The sequence below is a fragment of the Narcine bancroftii genome, chromosome 5, assembly GCF_036971445.1.
Source record: "Narcine bancroftii isolate sNarBan1 chromosome 5, sNarBan1.hap1, whole genome shotgun sequence".
Classification (NCBI taxonomy): Eukaryota; Metazoa; Chordata; class Chondrichthyes; order Torpediniformes; family Narcinidae; genus Narcine; species Narcine bancroftii.
Genome location: NC_091473.1, coordinates 70,322,035 through 70,343,076, shown reverse-complemented (window position 1 = coordinate 70,343,076; position 21,042 = coordinate 70,322,035). Strand labels below are relative to the sequence as shown.

The following is a 21,042-nucleotide window of genomic DNA, read 5'->3' as shown; positions in this document are numbered from 1 at the left end:
GGCCCGAAATGTGAAGTTAATAAAACATTAAACACAAGTTTTATCAGGTAAACTTCTCAGTGGCTTTATTTTCCTGTTTCCTTTGTTCTCCTGCTTGTGTTCTTATCTCTCTCTCATACCACGTGACTTCCGGTACATCTCATACATATTCATTATCATGACAGTTGCATCATGGCCTGGTTTGAAAACTTGAGTGCCCAGGAATGCAGAAGGTCGCAGAGAGTGGCAAACCTCATGGCCACCGATCACCATTCATTGAAAGCATCCATGTGAGGTGCTGACTCAAGAAGGCAGTCAACACATAAATGACTCCCAGTACCTGATTTTCAATCTCTTCTCACTGTTATATTCAGGCAGAAGGTACAGAAGCCAGGTGTCCAGCACGCCAAGGTTCAAGAACAGTTTTCATCCAATAACTAACAGGCCCTAACCATAAACTATCCCAGGTCCACTGAAAGCTCTATTGAAATATCATTTTCTTTGCATTAATTGCAAATGCGAATATTTATTTATCTATCTGTAGTGGCACACCAGAGGCTTAATCAAACCGGTTTGGGAAGTTTCGAGAGACGCGATGACGTCATTTGGAATGCGCAGGGTTTTAAAAAGCTGTGTGTGACTGAGTAACGACTTTTACTGAACTTCGATTTGACTATGTCTGATCATCTTCTCGTTCTTTATTTCACACTGCGACACAGTTGCTACATATCCTTTGATATTTATTATCTTTTTTTCTGCCTTGGCATATTGAGGTAATTAATTTTTTACTACTATAGTTAGTGTAACTTACATATGTGTTTTGTTGCAACATGCACATTGTACTTATATATATGACAATAAAATCACATTCAACATTGAAATGCAATGGACAGTTACTATGGCAGTCATACTTTCTATGGGCACAGTAACAACTGTTACCAAAGGTGATAGTTAGTGGATTATGTTTGTTCAAGCACTATGATTTAAACATATCATACATTCTCAAATGATCCTGAAATGACATACTGAAATAATACCAGCTAATCTTTACTCAATGCTTTACACCCTTATCAGCCTTGCAGCACTAACGCATTATACTATTGTACACACTTTTGCTGACATTTTTAACTTTTATCTATGTAGTTAGAAATAATCCATCTTAATCACAGTAAACTTGATATTCAGTCCTTGTTGAATTTAATTTAAATACAGAGTGAAGTATTGCAGTTAAATTCTATGGAATTCATTGCCTTGTACAGCTTAATATTTGGGTAAAGGTGTCTTGCATGCAATGATTAATGAATTCCCAAAATTAATGGGTTGAGTGAAAGATCCACAGTGTTTACCAAGTTTTCTGATCTTCAACGATACCCCAACCCTACCAACCTTAATTTTACTGTGCTAAATTTTACTCTGCCCAACCTTAATAAAACTCTGCAGTATTACTCGACAATTAATATTGATTGGGCTGTGTGTCAAACTGATAGTTCAGCTTTTCTCCTAATGAGATGAACATGACTGAGACCTTCCCTGAATTGACTTAATGGAGAGAGTAAAGTGCATTTCCAAACTCCTGACCTGTTGTTGCCTTTTCCAGCGGTGTGCCGCTACCCTCTTGGGATGTCAGGTGGGCAAATCCATGATGAAGATATCACAGCTTCCAGCCACTGGTATGACTCGACAGCTGCCAAACATGGCAGGTGAGTGGACATTCCGATTCCTGCTGCAAGTCACAATTAAAAGGAGTGAGATTTGCATATCACAGCCTCACTTTTCAAAGTCTCAGGATTTACCCCTAGTTTAGTGGGGGGTTTTTGTTGCAATTACAGGAAAACATATCTTTAATGTAAAACCAAACTGAAGGTTGGGAGGAGGGATTTTGACCTGTTAGATCACAGATATAAATTCTATTGTTTCTCCATGAAAACACCATTAACATGACAAAATAGAAAGAAAGAGTTTCATGTTAATTAATCTTTTCAGAAAATTGGTGTTGAAATATTCCCATTAGAACCCCAGAAAAAAGGCCATTCAGTCCACCTGAAGGACATTAGCTATTTGAATATGCTACCTATTTAGTCCTTTCATCATATTTTTCTCTATATTCTGATTCCATGTGTTCTGATGATGGAATGGGTGTCATCCTCATCAATCACAACAAATTGATTTTCTTTAGTTGTTTGCTTCATTGATGTATTATTGTGTTCTGCAGCTCATGAACCAGCCAATAAAAAAATAACTTTCTTGCTGTTCTTTAGACTGGATTTTGAAGGAGGGGATGGAGCCTGGTGTCCACAAGGACCAGTAGATCCTGATGACATGGAGTTCCTTCAGATTGACCTACGAACTCTGCACTTTATTACCCTGGTGGGGACTCAAGGTCGTCATGCTGGAGGCCACGGCAATGAATTTGCTCAGATGTATCGCCTGGACTACAGCAGGGATGGAAATCGATGGAATTCATGGAAAAGTCGAGATGGGAAACAGGTAAATTCTGGCTTAAACTGCTGCAAAGAATCTTTTAATTTAAGGTAAAATTTGGTTCTTCTCAGCAAATGACCAAGTGAAGCTCTTATTCTGCAGTTCTTGCTTGCATCTACAGTTAACACAACATGGCTGAAATGTTCAATGCCACAGTATGAACATTTTGGGTACTACAGAGATTGGTTTACTTCCAGAATGGCAACAGAGAAGGGGCGTGGCAAGATGGCATAGAGGGAAGACGTAGTTCCACCTTCCCCCAGTTAGAATAAATACCCTATTTTAAAATTTGTAAAAGTGGTTAAAAATAGTATTTACAAACTTTGGAATTGCGGAGGATTGAAATGGCTACAAATGTGAAGAAATTAAAATCTCAGTTACAAAAGAAATTACCTTATAAAAGTGTTGAAGAATTAAGGCCTACCTACCAAGTTGAAGCTATGGAGTCGTTGACTGGAGCTCCCAAGCCTCAAAGGACCCCTGCTTGGCTGAGTATTATGCCGGCGCCGATCGTGTGTCTGCAAGATGGCGCCGGTTCTGTGATGAGCTCGGCCGGTCCTGTCTCGCACTCCCGTGAGCCCGGATTCAAGGGTGGATCAGCTGAGTGGGGACAGATGCACGAGCCTGCAGTAGTGCCTGGTGGTCTAGGGGCACGCAGTGTAGCGTCAAGAGGATGCATCTGCGCGGTCGGTGATTCTTCCGGGCTTGCATGGTGCGTCGCGAGTTCGGGAATTATTAGATAAGGTGTGGGCTGTGGGGGAACCCAAAAGACGGCGGGCTGACAAGGTCAGCATGCTGTTGATGGGTATCCAGACCCGCAGCCGCACTGGAAGAGGAATCATTGTGTCAGAAGAGGAAGAGAGCCCAGTGCTATTGGAACCAACACAGGAAGAATATATGGGGACTGGGACCAGAGAAGGAAAGCCTCAAGGGGAAATGATGGAACATGGACTGGATTCTGTGTTTACCATATTGGAAGGGATTGCTCATCAAATGGAAAACATGTCAATGCAGATGTCTACTCAGATAAATCCAGGATTCATGGAAGTGAAAACTTAAATGAAGAGATGTCTTCTATGAAGAAAGATATGACTGTAGTTAAAAGTAATGTTAGTAGATGTATAAAAATAGTAGACACTGTACAGGATAATTTTTTAAAAATTGAAGAAGCTTTTTTTGAATGTAAGAATCAGTGGATCGTAATAGAGAAAAATTGGAAAAAGTGGAGGATTCTTTTGTGGACTGGGGGATTCAGAAGAAGGAATTACTGAAGAAGATTGATTCATTAGAGAATCAAGGTCGAAGAAATAATGTAAAAATAGTAGGTCTTCCAGAAGATATGGAAGGTTCAGATCCAGTAAAGTTTTTTAAGAAATGGATTCCTGAGGTACTGGGCAATGAACTTTTTCCAGATTGTTTGGAATTAGACCGGGCACATAGAGCATTGAGGAAAAAGCCGTTTCCAGTTCAACCACCATGAACAGTTTTGATTCGTTGTTTGAAATATCAGGACAGAGAAATGATATTACGAGTTGCGGTGCAGAGGCGTGGCAAAATCAGACTCCAATGATGGTTCAAAATAACAGAGTGTTCTTCTATGCTGATTTGAGTCAAGAAATTATTAGAATATGCCGAGAATTTAATTCAGCTAAAGAAGTATTGTGGTGAAAGGGTTATAAATTTGCTTTCCGTTACCTGGCTATATTGAAAGTTTTTAATGTGAATTTTCAATCTCAATTTTTTGAAAATGACCATGATGCATTAATTTTTGCTAATTCATTGCCAGATTTGTGGGGAAGTCGACGATCTCCATCACTGTCACCTAAAAGGAAGGTAAATGACAATGGGAATGGGAAGAATGGGAAACAAGGAAAGAATGGAAGGAAAGTTGAATTGACGCAAGGTCTTCTTGATATTGAGGAACTGGAACAATAATTGGGACTGGAATCATTGGGTTGAATATATCTGATTAAGTACTTTGTGAAAGTCTAACTGGGGGGGTGGATGACACTGAGACCTTGTAGTCATCTGCCACTAGTTGGTTTTACCACACCCAGATTTTTAGGGAGTTACTACTTTCTAGTAGTTTGTTGGGGGGTAGTATATTTTTTTCTATTTTTTTACTTTTTGGAATTTTTATGTAGGGGGAGGGTTTAGAATATTAAGGGAATTAGAAAGGGGAGCAATATTTTATAGTAGTGTGAAATATATTATTAAATTAACAAAATGTCTAATTTGAACTTTGCAACTTTTAATGTCCAGGGATTGAATAATCTACTTAATCGTAAATGAGCATTGGCTTACATAAAAAATTGAAAGTTGATATTGCTTTTTTTGCAAGAAATGCATCTGACTGAAAAAGAACATTTGAAATTCAAGAGAGAGTGGGTTGGTCATGTGTTGTCTTCTTTTAATTCTAAGGCAAGAGGTGTAGCGATTTTAATTCATAAGAAATTACTGTTTGAATTTGAATCATTTGAAGGAAATGCTGGGAGGGTTCTGATGTTGAATTGTAAAATCTTTGCTGAATCATGGACCTTGTTAAATATTTACGTACCTAATGTAGATGATGAACGGTTCATATCGGAGGCTTTTTTACTGTTAAATCAGGCCAATGAAAATATTTTGATTGGGGGAGATTTTAATTGTGTTTTGGATCCTTTACTGGATAGATCTCCGAAAAGTATAAGGAAATCAAAGACGGCAATACAAATAGGAGCTCTGATGAAAGATTTGAATTTGGTGGATATTTGGAAGAGAGTAAATCCTGCAGAGAAAGACTTTTCTTTTCATTCATCTAGACATGATTCATTTTCTAGAATAGATTTTTTTTGGTATCGGCACATTTGCAAGGTAGAATACTACAGGCTGAATATAAAAGTTGGGTTATATCGGATCACTCTATATTGTTTTTCTGCTGTGCAAGTCCAGAAGTGGTGCAATTGTCTTATAGATGGAGGTTTAACACAATGTTACTGAAGAAATGAGAGTTTATTACTTTTGTTCAGGAACAGATTACTTTATTCTTGGCAGAGAATATTCATTCAGTAAGTAGTAATTTTGTATTGTGGGACACTTTGAAAGCATATTTGTGTGGGCAAATTATTATTACTACGAATGTTAAAAAACAATATGTGGCAGAAAGCTTAACATTGGAGAAACAAATCACTGAGTTGGAAAAGGAATTTCAGAAAGATGTTACAGAAGATTAAAAAGCTGCTTTTACGAAGTTGAAACTACATTATAATACGTTACAAACTTACCAGTATGAGCGTTTAATTCACCGATCTAAGCAATGTTATTATGAACTGGGTGAGAGAGCTCATAAGATATTAGCATGGCAATTAAAAACTGAACAGACATCACAAACTATTAATGCTGTTAAAAAGAATTCAACAGTTACCTATAAACCTCAGGAAATCAATGATCAGTTTTATTCATTTTACCAAAAATTATATACTTCTGAGGGAAAGCAGGACGTTGATCTTATTGAATCTTATTTATCCAAATTAAAATTACCTGTTTTAGGGGAGGAGGAGGTTAAGGAATTGAAAGCTCCACTTACAGATTTTGAGATTAAAGAAGCTCTACAGGAGATGCCAAATGGAAAGTGGCCAGGGGATGATGGATTTTCAGCTGAATTTTATAAAGTATTTTATGAAGATTTATCTTCTATATTTGGAGATGTATTGCAGCAAATAACTGAAGATCAGTTGTTACCAGAATCTTGATCACGTGCTATAATTACTGTGATTCCAAAGAAAGACAGGGATCCATTGAAAGTCTCTTCATATGGGCCTAATTCTTTATTAAATGTAGATTATAAAATTATAGCAAAAGTATTAGCGAATAGACTTCCTAAATATTTACCTCAGTTGATACATATAGATCAAATAGGTTTTATTAAGAATAGAAATGCATCTGCCAATATCCTTAGATTGATAACACTGGTCAATGCATCGAGACTGCAAACGAACCACTGGATGCAGAAAAAGCTTTTGATAAGGTTGAATGGAATTTTTTTATTTAAGGTGTTAGAGAAGTTTAATTTTGGCCCTTATTTTATTGGTTGGGTTAAGGCTTTATATAAACATCCAATTGCTAGGGTGGTGACAAATGGTCAAACTTCTTTACCAGAATGACAGCAGATGGAAGCACACATTAATGTGTAGGCTTGTTAGATGGGTTATTGAACAACGAACACCATGAGGTGGGAAGTTACATTCTTGATCAGTTCACAAAAGTGATGTATTGGCAGCAGTCTTTAGTTCAGCAATCCAGTCCTTTTACTCTCACATTCATCAACAGGAAACCCTGCACCACCACGTGACTATTATTTATTTAACAATAGTATTTATTTATTTTAATATTTGTATATATGTACTGTGATATGTGACATTTGTCTGTGTGTGCATTATGTCTGCATGTGTTTACAATGTGTTGCACTGAGGACCAGAGTACACTATTTTGTCAGGTACTTGTACAATTGGATGATAAATAGTCTTGAACCTGAACTGATTAACTACATGCAGTTTATTTGTTGATTGATTTCTACCAGATGCTTTAGTTGTCGAATGATCTGTGCCTTCCTCTAAATTTTTAAGGTGGTATATGAGTGGGAAGGGAAGGTTGAGAATCACTGCTCTAGACCCAATTATTACTGAAATATTTTGCTTGAGAGAAATTGTCATTGGCCCATTTCCTTTGGAGTTATGAAACTGTGTACATAACGAGTCAATTAGGTACAATTAAAACAGTGGTTTTCAACCTTTTTCTTTCCACCCACATACCATCTTAAGCAATCCTTTACAAATCACAGAGCACCTATGGCATAGGGATTACTCAAGGTGGTATGTGAGTGGAAAGAAAATGTTTGAAAACCAATGGTGTAAATGATGCTCGTTGATCAGCGCAGACCTGGTGGACAAAGGATTTTTTTTTTGCCGCCCAAATATCCCAATTGCCTACAACCCCCATATGTTTTGAAGGGTCGAAGGAAATCAGAACACTTGGAGAAAATCCGTGCAGACACAGCAAGAATGCACCATCTCCCTACAGAAGTGGCAGATTCTAACCAGGGTCACTGACACTGTAATAGCATCACACTAATCGCTTCGCTAACTTGCCACCCATGTACTGTACGATTCTCCAACTCTATGTGGGTGAAAATATAGATAAGATTTAAGCGACTGAAAAGACAAGAAGGGCTGCAAGACCCACTGAAGTATAAGCCCCCCTTCTGAGGAAATCTGCAGCACTGAGCTGTCGGGGTGCCAAGTACCATGATAGTTTTACAAGAGATCAGATATATTTTAGTAAATTCTACATCATCAGGTGATGATTAGGAAGAGAATGAGGGAGTGAAAGCTAAAAGGCTGACAAGAATCCTCTTTGTATAACCAGTTCACTTGATCACTCATGGTAGAAGGAACCTGAGTTATAATAATCCAGAAAACCCACACATTACCACTCATCTACCACTGTGAATTATACAGAATCCACTTGACCTCAACTGAAATGTATCCAATAGAAGACAAATATTTTATCCTAATTTATACATCAAAACATGCTAAACTGCATGGATGAATAAGCAACCTTGTGCAATCTCAAAGTTGTGTTTGACATGGTCTTGTGCCCGACCTGTGCTTCCACAGTTGACTTCTCTGGAAGTAACAGAAAGTTTGACGAAGGCTATTAACATTTAGTAGTGGGTGCTGGATGAGCTTGGAGCATAACTCTGGGCTTAGAATCAGCACTCTCTTGGCATGGCCGATAAGTACTCTGACAGAAAGGAAGAACAAACGCTGTCGAGATGAGAAAACAAGCTACTTTGAAAACTAATTCCATTGCAACAAGACCACAAACTGAGTTTATATCTGTGCAGTCTGACCTTTCTTCAGAGCAAGCCGAAATTTATTGATGGAACCTTTGGGTTCCATTGCCTATTGTTCATTTCAGAAGAATACAGAGGGTTGTAGGATATAGCGCTAGAGGCAGGGAAATGGCAAGACAAGAGTTTACTTGAACATGAGTGGTACATAATAGTAGTTAACCATTGCCAGGTCAGTCATTGACTTTCTCACTATCTATTTAAAAGAAAAAGATCTGCATTGTATCCAACCTTCCACACCACACATGCCCTCAAAATGCTCTCTACTCATTGTTCTCAGGCACCAATTAGTCCCTCGCACTGAAAAGCTGAGGCCAAAGACACTGGAATGGGAGAACGAATCCCACCACCTTCTGAATCAAAGGCAGAGGTGTTAAGGCCAACATTAATGTTTCTTGAAGTTTCACTAAAGTATGTAAAAGTAGAATTGATGGATTTAATTGCACCGTGCTTTCTTTTTCCTCCGCAGATAATTGAAGGGAATGTAAACCCATATGATCCAGTCCTAAGGGATCTGGAGTCACCAATGATAGCAAGATTGGTTCGGTTCATACCAATTACAGATCACTCAATGAGTGTGTGTATGAGAGTAGAACTCTATGGATGTGAATGGTTAGGTAAGTAAATGAAACTTTTGGAAAAATATAAGGTAATAAGACAATTTTGGTTGAGGTGTTGGGGAACCCAAGCTGGCTTTATGTTTTACCTCCTCCAGAGCAATAATTACTGTATCACCTTCAAACAAAACTGAATCTCAGCTTGTGCACCGGATTATTTCTTACATTGTGTTAACCAAAACTAATAAACCAGCTTTTCTGAAACATTCTTTCTTACAGGGTTCACCAGAGTAGCCAGTCTCAATGGGGCCCTATGGCCGCCCCCCTATCTCCTCCCCCTCCCACCCCGAGGGCCACAGTACATTTAAGTAAGAGCCTTGTCACCTCACATGCAATCAGATGGACAGAAGTACCGTAGAAACAAAAACTTGACTTCTTCACAGGGAAGGCAGAGTCCTGGGAGTGCCCATTGTCGAAAGAAGTTTGAGAATGACTGAGAATTCAGTCACATTCAAGGAGTCAAGGAAACACTGTTTGCAACTCGCAAAGAAAGCGCTGGAGGAACAGGGTGGGGGTCAGGCAGCATGCATGGAGAGCCATAGCACAGTCACCTGTCTATGACTTCCACGGATGCTGCCTGACCTGTTGAGTTTGTCCAGCACTTTCTTGGTGTGTTGCTCCAGTTTGCTGGCATCCTTTTTGCATTAGACACTATTTGCTTGATTCACACTTTCGTTTATACCCAATTGCTGACAATTCATTGATCTTTACAGACTGATTCCAAGCTGTGATTTTAGTGTTAACAAATTCAATAAATGATAAGTGCGCTTATTAGCATGCATATATGTTGATTTTTATCTGTCAGTAAAGTTATCTTATCAAAGGAAGTAAACTGAAGGAAAGAAATGTCTCAAGTGAAATTCTCTCAAGTTGCCACATTTTATTCTTTGGCAAAAAATGAGATAAGCAAGCAGCTATCCAGCCAATTACTGAGGCTTACACAATCAGATTAAACAGTGTGGAGCTGGACGGACTCAGCAGGTCAGACAGCATCCATTTTACAATTCCAGACTGCTGACTGAGCATTTCTCTCCACAAAAGTTACGTGACCCGCTGACTCCATCCATCTTCCCTTTGTTTGGGCTGCCTTCGGGAAAGTGAATCGAAGGAAAGTGTCCGGCATGGGAGGAGTACCCAGCCAAGCTCCAAAAACCTGTGCTGACCAACTGGTTTGTGTATTTACAGATATCTTCAACATCACACTCTGACAGGGCATAGTTCCAACCTGTTTAAAATGGGGCTCAATCATACCAGTGCCCAAGAAGAGTGTGGTAACCTGCCGAAGTACTACCAGCACTCACATCCACAGTGATCAAGTGTTTTGAGAGGCTGATGTTGAAGCACATCAGCTCCAGTCTGAGCAGCAACAGGGACCTGTTAAAATGTGTCTACCACAGCAACTGGTCTATGGCAAATGGCATCTCACTGGCTCTCCACAAAACCTTGGAACATCTGGACAGCAAAGATGCATACAACATGATTCTCTTTATTGGCTACAGTTTGGCATTCAACACCATCATCCTCTCTAAGCTAAAAGCAAACTCCAAGACACAGGAGTCAACTGTTGGATCCTGCATTTCCTCACCTCCAAGTGTGCATTGGCAAGAACATCACAATCTCCATCAGGACGAGAGCACCACATGGTTACATACTTAGCCCCCTGCTCTGCTCACTTTACACCTATGACTGTGTAGCTCGACATGACAACAACTCCATATACAAATTTGCTATGATACCACCGTAGTGGGTAAAAAGGGGCGATGAGTTGGCATACAGGAGAGAGATTGAAAACTTGGTTGAATGGTGTACTGACAACAACCTCTCACTCAATGTCACCACGATCAAGGAACTGATTGTAGACTTTGGTGATCATTGGGGAATCAGAGGAGGAGAGGATGAACAACTTTAAATTCCTGGGGGGGGGTCTCTATCTCAGAAGACCTTGCCTGGACCCATCATATTAATGCCATCATGAAAAAGCATGTCAAAGTCCAGTACATCATTGGAAATCATGGCAAACTTCTACAGATGTGTAGTGGGAAGCGTCCTAAGTAGCTGCATCACAGCCTGGTATGGGGGCATCAATATCTCTGTGCTAAAAGCCCTGCAAAAGGCAGTGGGCTCAGCCCAGTACATCATAGGCAAAACTCTTAACCCAAACGAGAACATCTACATGGAACATTGCCTTCAGAAAGCAGCAGCAATATTCAAGGATCGTTTCCACTCAGGACATGCTTTGTTCTCATTGCTGACACAAAGAAAAAGGTACAGGTGCCACAGGACTCAGTTCCTCTTCCCAAAAACAAAAGAGATATTTTGTGAATTGCTTTGAGTATATATGTTTGGCCTGGAAGTCAGCCTGAAGAAAACTGAGGTCCTCCATCAACCAGCTCCCCACCATGACTACCAGCCCCCCCAAATCTCCATCGGGCACACAAAACTCAAAACGATCAACCAGTTTACCTATCTCGGCTGCACCCTTTCATCAGATGCAAGGATCGACAACGAGATAGACAACAGACTTGCCAAGGCAAATAGTGCCTTTGGAAGACTACACAAAAGAGTCTGGAAAAACAACCAATTGAAAAACCTCACAAAGATTAGCGTATACAGATCCGTTGTCATACCCACACTCCTGTTTGGCTCCGAATCATGGGTCCTCTACTGGCATCACCTACAACTCCTAGAACGCTTCCACCAGCGTTGTCTCCGCTCCATCTTGAACATTCATTGGAGCGACTTCATCCCTAACATCGAAGTACTCAAGATGGCAGAGGCCAACAGCATCGAATCCACGCTGCTGAAGATCCAACTGTGCTGGGTAGGTCACGTCTCCAGAATGGAGGACCATCGCCTTCCCAAGATCGTGTTATATGGTGAGCTCTCCACTGGCCACCATGACAGAGGTGCACCAAAGAAGAGGTACAAGGACTGCCTAAAGAAATCTCTTGGTGCCTGCCACATTGACCACCGCCAGTGGGCTGATATCGCCTCAAACCGTGCATCTTGGCGCCTCGCAGTTCGGCGGGCCGCAACCTCCTTTGAAGAAGACCACAGAGCCCACCTCACTGACAAAAGACAAAGGAGGAAAAACCCAACACCCAACCCCAACCAACCAATTTTCCCTTGCAACCGCTGTAACCGTGTCTGCCTGTCCCGCATCGGACTTGTCAGCCACAAACGAGCCTGCAGCTGACGTGGACATTACCCCTCCATAAATCTTCGTCCGCGAAGCCAAGCCAAAGAAAGATATAATCCCAAGCTGTTCTTTTCCCAATCCAGGTTACCTTTAGAAGCATTTCTCCATGTATTTCTACACTGTGTTGCATACTGTAGAAATCTATAGTTATAAATTGCACAAATTCTGTCTGGCAGACTACAAAAATGAGATGCAGGCTGATTGCAGTCAACAAATTTAACTAACATCCTCCCTGTGGATTTAAACAATGGCCAAGGTTTCTTCTGGTTAGAAATGTCAAAGCTACTTAAACATTGTGGGTTGGCAATAGGGTGCATTACAATGTGACTCACAGTCATGAGCAATCAGTCTGTTTTCATTCTAATTTAGATACACAGCATGTGGTTGTTAACAGAAGAATGAAGGGGGTACATTGACATGCCATTTTATTCTTTGGCTTGGCTTCGTGGACGTTAGCAGTCCACTTCAGCTGCAGGCTCGTTTGTGGCTGACAAGTCCGATGCGGGACAGGCAGACACGGTTGCAGCGGTTGAAAAGGAAAATTGGTTGGTTGGGGTTGGGTGTTGGGTTTTTCCTCCTTTGTCTTTTGTCAGTGAGGTGGGCTCTGCGGTCTTCTTCAAAGGAGGTTGCTGCCCGCCGAACTGTGAGGCGCCAAGATGCACGGTTTGAGGCGATATCAGCCCATTGGTGGTGGTCAATGTGGCAGGCACCAAGAGATTTCTTTAGGCAGTCCTTGTACCTCTTCTTTGGTGCACCTCTGTCACGGTGGCCAGTGGAGAGCTCGCCATATAACACGATCTTGGGAAGGCGATGGTCCTCCATTCTGGAGACGTGACCTACCCAGCACAGTTGGATCTTCAGCAGCGTGGATTCGATGCTGTTGGCCTCTGCCATCTTGAGTACTTCAATGTTAGGGATGAAGTCGCTCCAATTAATGTTGAAGATGGAGTGGAGACAACGCTGGTGGAAGCGTTCTAGGAGCCATAGGTGATGCCGGTAGAGGACCCATGATTCGGAGCCGAACAGGAGTGTGGGTATGACAACGGATCTGTATACGCTAATCTTTGTGAGGTTTTTCAGTTGGTTGTTTTTCCAGACTCTTTTGTGTAGTCTTCCAAAGGCGCTATTTGCCTTGGCGAGTCTGTTGTCTATCTCGTTGTCGATCTTTGCATCCGATGAAATGGTGCAGCTGAGATAGGTAAACTGGTTGACCGTTTTGAGTTTTGTGTGCCCGATGGAGATGTGGGGGGGGGGGGCTGGTGGTCATGGTGGGGAGCTGGCTGATGGAGGACCTCCGTTTTCTTCAGGCTGACTTCCAGGCCAAACATTTTGGCAGTTTCCGCAAAACAGGACGTCAAGCGCTGAAGAGCTGGCTCTGAATGGGCAACTAAAGCGGCATCGTCTGCAAAGAGTAGTTCACGGACAAGTTGCTCTTGTGTCTTGGTGTGAGTTTGCAGGCGCCTCAGATTGAAGAGACTGCCATCCGTGCGGTACCGGATGTAAACAGCGTCTTCATTGTTGAGGTCTTTCATGGCTTGCTTCAGCATCATGCTGAAGAAGATTGAAAAGAGGGTTGGTGCGAGAACACAGCCTTGCTTCATGCCATTGTTAATGGAGAAGGGTTCAGAGAGCTCATTGCTGTATCTGACCCGACCATTTTATTATATCCTCAGGATATCACAGAACAATAATATTCAAAGGATTTCTCCTGAAAAGCCAATAACTGCAAGTGCAGGAAAACTGAAATGTGATTTCAGATTGATTGTCAGAGTACATATATGACATTAAATGCAACCCTAAGATTCCTTTTTCCTGTAGACATGGCAGAATTACATCAATTGTTAGTGAAAAAAATAAACTGTTAACAGCATAAACATGAAAACAGATAACAAATGTAAATAAACTTACTGTGCAATACAGAGGGAGGAAAAATAAAATAAATAAAGTGCACAAGTAAAAAGAATCCTTAAATGAGTTTGTCGTTGAGGACTTTGATGGTAGAGGGCTCGCAGCTGTTCCTGATCCTGGTGGTGTGAGTCTTGTGGCACCTATACCTCTGTCCTGATGGGAGCAATGGGAACAGAGCATGTGCTGGGTGGGTGGGCCTTTGATCATTGCTGCTGCCCTCCAACGGCAGTGTCCCCTGTCGACGTACTCAGTAGTGGGGAGGGCTTTTCCTGTGATTTCCTGGGGTGAGTCCCCTACCTTTTGGAGGGCTTTATACTCAGGGCTATTGGTGCTCTCATACCAGACTGTGATGCAGCTGGTCAGCACACTTTCCACCATACATCTGTAGAAATTTTCTAAGCTTTCTGGTGTCATACCTAACCTCTCCAAACTCCTGAAGAAGTAGAAGTGCTGACGTGCTTTCTTCATGATGCCATTGGTGTGTTGTGTCCAGAAAAGATCCTCTGAGATAGTGACTCCCAAATTTTCTCACCCCCTCCACCTCTGATCCCCCAGTGATCACTGGATTATATACCTCTGGCTTTCCATTCCTGAAGTCAACAATCAGTTCCTTAGTTTTGGTGACATTGAATGCAAGGTTGTTGTTAGTGCACCATTCAGTCAAGTTTTCAATCTCGACCCTGTATGCTGATTCATTGCCCCTTCCTTTATATAACCCACTATCGTGGTATCGTTGGCTGTGGTGACACAACCACTACACTGGCCACACTCCTACCAGCCTACTGCAGGGGGAAACCACTGTACCCGCAGTAGGCAACCTGGGAGGCTGGCCCCACCTGCTGGCTGTCGATCACCAGCCCGTATAAAGACTTGAGCCCACCCCTTCGGGGGACAATAAGACATGTGAAGCCAGCAAAGATACTAAGAATGGTGTACGTTTAAGCTAATTAAAGCCTGTTGTACAGAATGTGGACTTTGCTTCAGAATCATTTGCACAGCAGCGCTCACATCAGCAGATGGTTTTATTGTCGATCCGAGCTTCATAGTCGTAGGTGTAAAGTGAGTTGACCAGGGGGCTAAGAACACAGCCCTGTGGTGCTCCCATACTGATGGAGATTGTGGAGGAGATGTTCTTACCAATTTTCACTGATTGTGATCTGGAGATGAGGAAATCCATGATCCAATTACACAGTGGGGTGTTAACTCCCAGGTCTTGGAGTTTGCTGATCAGTTTTGAAGGGATAATAGTGTTAAATGTGACCTGTAGTGGAGAAAGGGCATCCTCATGTATGCATCTTTGCTGTTGGTTTGGAGGTACTTGGCAGGTCAGGCAGCAATTCTGGAGAGAAAAGCAGAATTAATATTTTACATTGATCACGCTTCATATGAGTTTATTTTGGAGTTATTCAGGACCATCCCAAAGATGGGAAGATGTTCCTTATAGGATAGTTGCAAAAGGCTTGTTTCCTTTAAAGCAAGGTAAAATTGAATGATAGCCTGATGGAGGTCTTTAAAACAGTGAATGGGTTGATAGGATAGCAAAGACATCTCTTGTTCAAAACCTAGCTGAGCATAAATATACAGTGAAATTGCTAATAAATCCAAAAAGAATTTGAATAAATTTTATGGCACAGACTATGAAACTGGTTAATGTATGTAGTGACAGAGGTACATAGTTTTCATACCTTTAAGGGGAAATTAGATAGGTATGTGAGCAGGGATGAAAGAGAATATAAAGAGATGTCTAAAATTGACCATTCCTTGCTATAATTTCTCCATGATCCTATGAATTGCACTCACTGTTAGCAATGCAGATATCCATAAATGCCTTACAGAAGAGAAGCTCCAAATTTCAGCGAGAAAAATTGTGGGAACGTGGAAGGAGGTGTCATAGCCCAAATATCATGGGATGTAAAGTAGCTCCTTGATGGTCCTGGCACTGATCCTGACTCACTTCTGAAGTAGAATATTGTGAGACACTATTAGTATGTTTATGATTTTTAAATGTAAATATTCTATTGCTTCTGCTTCTTTCGTATGAGCAGAGAACAAGTTTGAACAAAGGATTTTAACTAGTGGATGGGCAGTGGGGTTTGGTCCTGATGGATGTTTTAGCAACTATGCCAAGCCTAGTGTGGTAGCCGGAGCTTTCGGCATTCAGAGCAAATCCCACATGAGTCGGCTTCTTGTGAATGAGTGAGGTCAATGCCAGGCATCTCAGTCAATGGTGACGTGGAGGAGGTTTTGGAAAATGAAGAATTCCAGAGAACCTTGGTTTGAATTGTACTTTTATTTTTAAGAGGACTTTTTATTCCATTTGGATTGATTCATCTTGGTTGAGTATCCAAAACCAGGCATCCACCACAAGCTGGCTTTGGTATCAAAGTAATATACTCAGCCCTAGCTTCTTGAAGACTCTACTTGAGCCAAGCAGTTGCCTGGTTCCATAATGGGACCAGAAGAGGGCTGTTTGGATTAAGTGTTGTACCAATTTGTGAAAGGTGTGAAACTCCCTGGAAAAATAGATAAAATGGTTAAAACTAGTTGAGCTATGCATGGTACATCTCTGATATGGTCTGTTTATGTCCTTATACAGATGGTCTAGTGTCTTACAGTTATCCAGTGGGCCACCAGATCATCTCAACTAAGAGTCCTACTGTTTATCTGAATGATTCTGTCTATGACGGTGCAATTGGTTCAAGGTAAGGTTCCCTAAACCCCTCAACAAGTTGACATTAGCCCTTTATCTCACACCTTTAAAAATATTTGTAATAGCTGTGGTTAGAGTGAATGTCATTGCCTGTTATCTGTTTCAATTTGTATGGGGTATCTTAAATGTTGCTCAAATTCGCAAGAGTGTTATCAAACTAAAGCTGATACCTAGCTACAAGAGTTGAGGCCATATGACCAAAATTGGGGAACTTATGAAAGGTGCAAAGAATATACGGGATATAGATTAGGAGCAAGAGTGCATCAAGTCTAGCCTGCTTTTAAAGCAATTGTGGTTGATGGGGAGGAAGGGTGGGAGTTATGGTCATGTACATTCTGTAAGTATGATGTACAGATGCAGTGAAAATTTTATTTTATGCAGTTTCCCAAAAACATAAAACTCACAGCTATGTCTACACATCTGCTGACCACCTATAAACATTCAACCTCTTGTCAAAGAGTTTGCTTTTACCATGCTTTGAGGAAGAGAGTTCTGTGATTAATGAGTGGCCTCTTATACTTTAGCAATGACCTTTAGTTCTAGATTCTCCCATTGGAGGAAACGACCTGACTACATTTATTCTGTCAAAAAAAGCCTGTCAAGATCTTACAAACATTCTTCTAAAGCAGGGCGGCATGGCTGGTGTTGCAGTTAGCACAATGCCTTTGCCATGCCAGTGATCGGAACAGGGTTTCAAATCCCATGCTTCCTGTAAGGAGTTTGTTCATTCTACCCATGTCTCTGTAGTCTTTCCCGAGGGCTCCAGTTTCCTCCCATCGTTCAAAACATACTGGGGTGTTGGTTAATTGGGTGCAATTGGGTGTCATGAGTTCATGGGCTGAAATGGCCTGTTGTTAAGTCCAAATTTAAAAAATTAAAATTAAAGTCAAGCTAATAGCTGATTAACCTTTCCAAACTGTGAGGACATAAGATAGCTTCAGTCCTCAGGCCTTCTCTGAACTGCTTCTGGTACATTCTCATCTTTCCTTAAATATGAAGACCAACAAGTAAAGTAAAAAAGAACTGCAGATGCTGTAGCCTTGAGCAAACAAAGAGAAGCTGGAATGACTTGGAAGGTCAGGTAGCATACATGGAGAGGAATGATCAGTTAACATTTTGGGTTAGGACCCTTTATTGAGACCAAGGTGGGAAGGTGCCAGTTGTGGTCTCAACAGTGTCCTATGTAACTGAAGCATAACCTGTCCACTTTACTATTTAATTCCTCAGCAATGGATGATAACATTTTGTTCACTATCCCAATCTCAGTGCTCTACAATTTCTCACCAACCAGAAAATATGCTTCATTTTAAAAAAATTTCCACAAAATGCACAGTTTCACATTTTCAAACTTTACACTCCATTTGTCAATTCTTTTTGCCAGTCATTTTAACCTAGCTATTTCTCTTTGCAGTCATTTCTAAGAGAAATAGTAAGGTAGAGAGATTTAGGAAGAGAGTTCCAGGAGTAAGCAACTATTTGAAGCTATAAAACCAATAGGCCCTTTCAAACTGCCGTGTAAAATGGGGTTATCCAGGCAATTTGCCCTGTTAACTGAAAGGTGGCAGTTACGTGGCAGTTAGAAAGTGTCTGGCCTGGTCAACCCTGTTGAGCCCAACCAGGTCCCTGACCTACCTCAGAGGTAGTCGGGGAACCCAGTTAAACATGCCAAGGACCATCCACAGACAATTTATAAATGAAAATGGCCAACCCACATATTCTGGTGACATCAGCGCTTGCACGCATGTGTCACTGGGCAGCCAGCATCCGAACATCCAGCAGTACTTCCGGTGAGTACGTGATGCATCATTGCGGTGGCACGATTCCCCCTTAAATTGCCAGTTTGGCAATTTAATGGGTAGATCCCTCTGCAATTTAAAAGGTTCTTCCAGCACCTTTGCCCCAATAATTGCACCTGGGTCGCAGGAGGGCTACCCAGGTGCTGCAGTTTAAAAGAGGCTAATGGTAGAGTGAATGAATATAGGAATAAATATAATCAAAAGACCAAAATTGAAGGAGTACAAGATAGAGTTATCAAGTCATTATGTTTTAGGGTTTTACAGCATGAAACAAGTATTTCAGCCCAACTTGACTATGCTAACAATGTTGTCTACCCAGACTAGTTCCAATTGCCTCCATTTGGAATATATCCATCTCAGCCTTTCGTATCTGTTTAAAAGTATTTTAAATGTTGCAATTTTACCCATCTCTACCACTTCCTCTGGTAGCTTGTCACATATACTCACCATTCTCTTTGTGAAAAAGATGTCCCACAGGCGTCTTACATTTTTCTCCTTCACCTTAAAAGTATGTTGTTTATTTTTACACTCCCCTATTCTGGGAAAAAGAGGATGACCATTTATCTTATCCTTGCCCCTCTTGATTTTATAAACCTCAAAAGGCCCCCATTCAGCCTCCTACATTCCAAGGAGAAAAGTCCCAGTCTACTCAACTTCTCCTAACTCAAGCTAACCAATCCCATAGCGTTCTTGTGTTATCACAGAAGGTAATGGAACTGGTGGATATTAGAGGTAGGAGGATGTGAGAACACAAAGGACTTTTCAAGTGACAGTGATAATTTTAAGATCTTGTAATTTCTAAGTTGGTCAGTAAGCTAATGGGTGACCAGGGCAAATTAGGACCATGTAATTTAGAATAGCTTCAACCTCACAGTGAGCAGAATGAGAGAGGTTGGCCAGGGGTGTTTAACTTTCATCAGCAAGTTAGCTGACTAGTGAACTACCTACTCTTGGCATGGTGATGGCAAGATTTATGGTCCATAGTTCTCTTAGAGGTCAAATATGTCAGAGGTTACGAAGACTGCTTCAGATTTAGACAGTGGCCGAAGAGAGGTTTCAAGATTGGTCAGAGAATGGGCTTATTAATGGGGATTGGAATTGATGGCTTTCACCTTTCAATTCATTGAAATTTCTGTTCATTCAGCAGAAATTGGCAGAAAAACTAAATTAAGATTGCAGCTCTGATACTAACACCCATTTTATGTCTTTTTTATATTTATTATTTGGAACTACTTGCACTAAACGAACAGGACTCAGATTCCAATTGTTATGCCATGGAGTAGATTCTACAATCCTTCCTTTCTCACCTCCTGGAGATCATGCATCTCCATAAAACTAAGAAAAAAAACACATGGGCACCCAACTAAGCTGTAGTCCTATGTGTTCTTCTGCTTCCAAATTCATTCAAATCATTTAATTTTAAAAAAAACTCACGGGAAGCTCAAATCACTGGAAATGCTCAGATGAACTCAGACAATTCAAAGACTATAAATTAGTCCACACTTGCAATACTTTTTCCCAGTCATTTTTCACCATTGATTTTAGCAGACATCATTAAGAGTATTATGTAGAAATTGCCCTCCTAGTCTCATGTCATTCAGACTTGGAAAGATATTGGTTGTTCCTTCATTGTTACTAGGTTAGAATCCTGCATCTCCCTCCCTAACAGCATAGCACATATAACCAGACCTCAAGAACTGCTGGGTTCAAGAAATCAGCTCACTACCACCACCTTCTCAAAAGCAATTTGGGATGGGCAATTAGATGCTTGCCCAGCATGAAAAGCCCACAACCTTTGAATGAAAAATTAAACACAAATGTAGATGCTCCTCCTTCACCAGACCTCCACTGCCATAGTTTTTTTGAGCAGATTTTCCAGCAGTATTCCTTCCTGAACACCATGTGAAATCCAGTGGTGGAGTGCAGGCAAAGAACCACAGGCAAACCGCTGTGAATGTTAGGAATCTTAGGACTTCAGCATGCATACATACATAGACAGATGGCCCAAATTTCTTGGCATTTAATGGAACTACTAATGTCTACATCAGGAGTTGCTAAGATTTTTGTTACAAAACATAGACCAATATTCCAGTGGCCATTTGTGCACAAGACTCCATAAATAACATTGATTCATTCAGTTTCAAATTAGGATAATTCCTTTCAGAAGGTAATTTCCAGGAACAAAGCAGCCCAATTGACTGTCACTCCACCCAATAATCCTTGATCACAGGCGCATTATGTCTGCAGTGTGTATCATCCAACCTATTCCAAGGGGTGTCCCAAGAACATCTGCTTTGATCTGCTTAAATGATTCACTTCAACACCACAATCAATTATTTATGATGATTGATGGGCTGGCTGAAAATTTACAAGGCATTTTCATTAGCATCTTATGCTTTAAAGTTTTTCTGGATGTCTGATCCATCACATTACCATATGTATCACCAATTTGTTAACTGCAC

The 21,042-nt window shown here is 41.0% G+C and overlaps 1 protein-coding gene across 4 annotated transcripts in view; it reads left to right on the top strand.

Annotated features, from left to right (window-relative positions):
- ddr2a (discoidin domain receptor tyrosine kinase 2a) overlaps window positions 1-21,042 on the top strand; it is a 189,663-nt gene that overhangs the window by 129,010 nt on the left and 39,611 nt on the right. For all 4 annotated transcript variants that reach the window (XM_069937797.1, XM_069937799.1, XM_069937796.1 and 1 more), the window contains 4 exons: window positions 1,577-1,679; window positions 2,238-2,466; window positions 8,820-8,967; window positions 16,671-16,776. In XM_069937797.1, coding sequence (XP_069793898.1) covers window positions 1,577-1,679; window positions 2,238-2,466; window positions 8,820-8,967; window positions 16,671-16,776 — 586 coding nt within the window. The remainder of the gene's footprint in view (window positions 1-1,576; window positions 1,680-2,237; window positions 2,467-8,819; window positions 8,968-16,670; window positions 16,777-21,042) is intronic.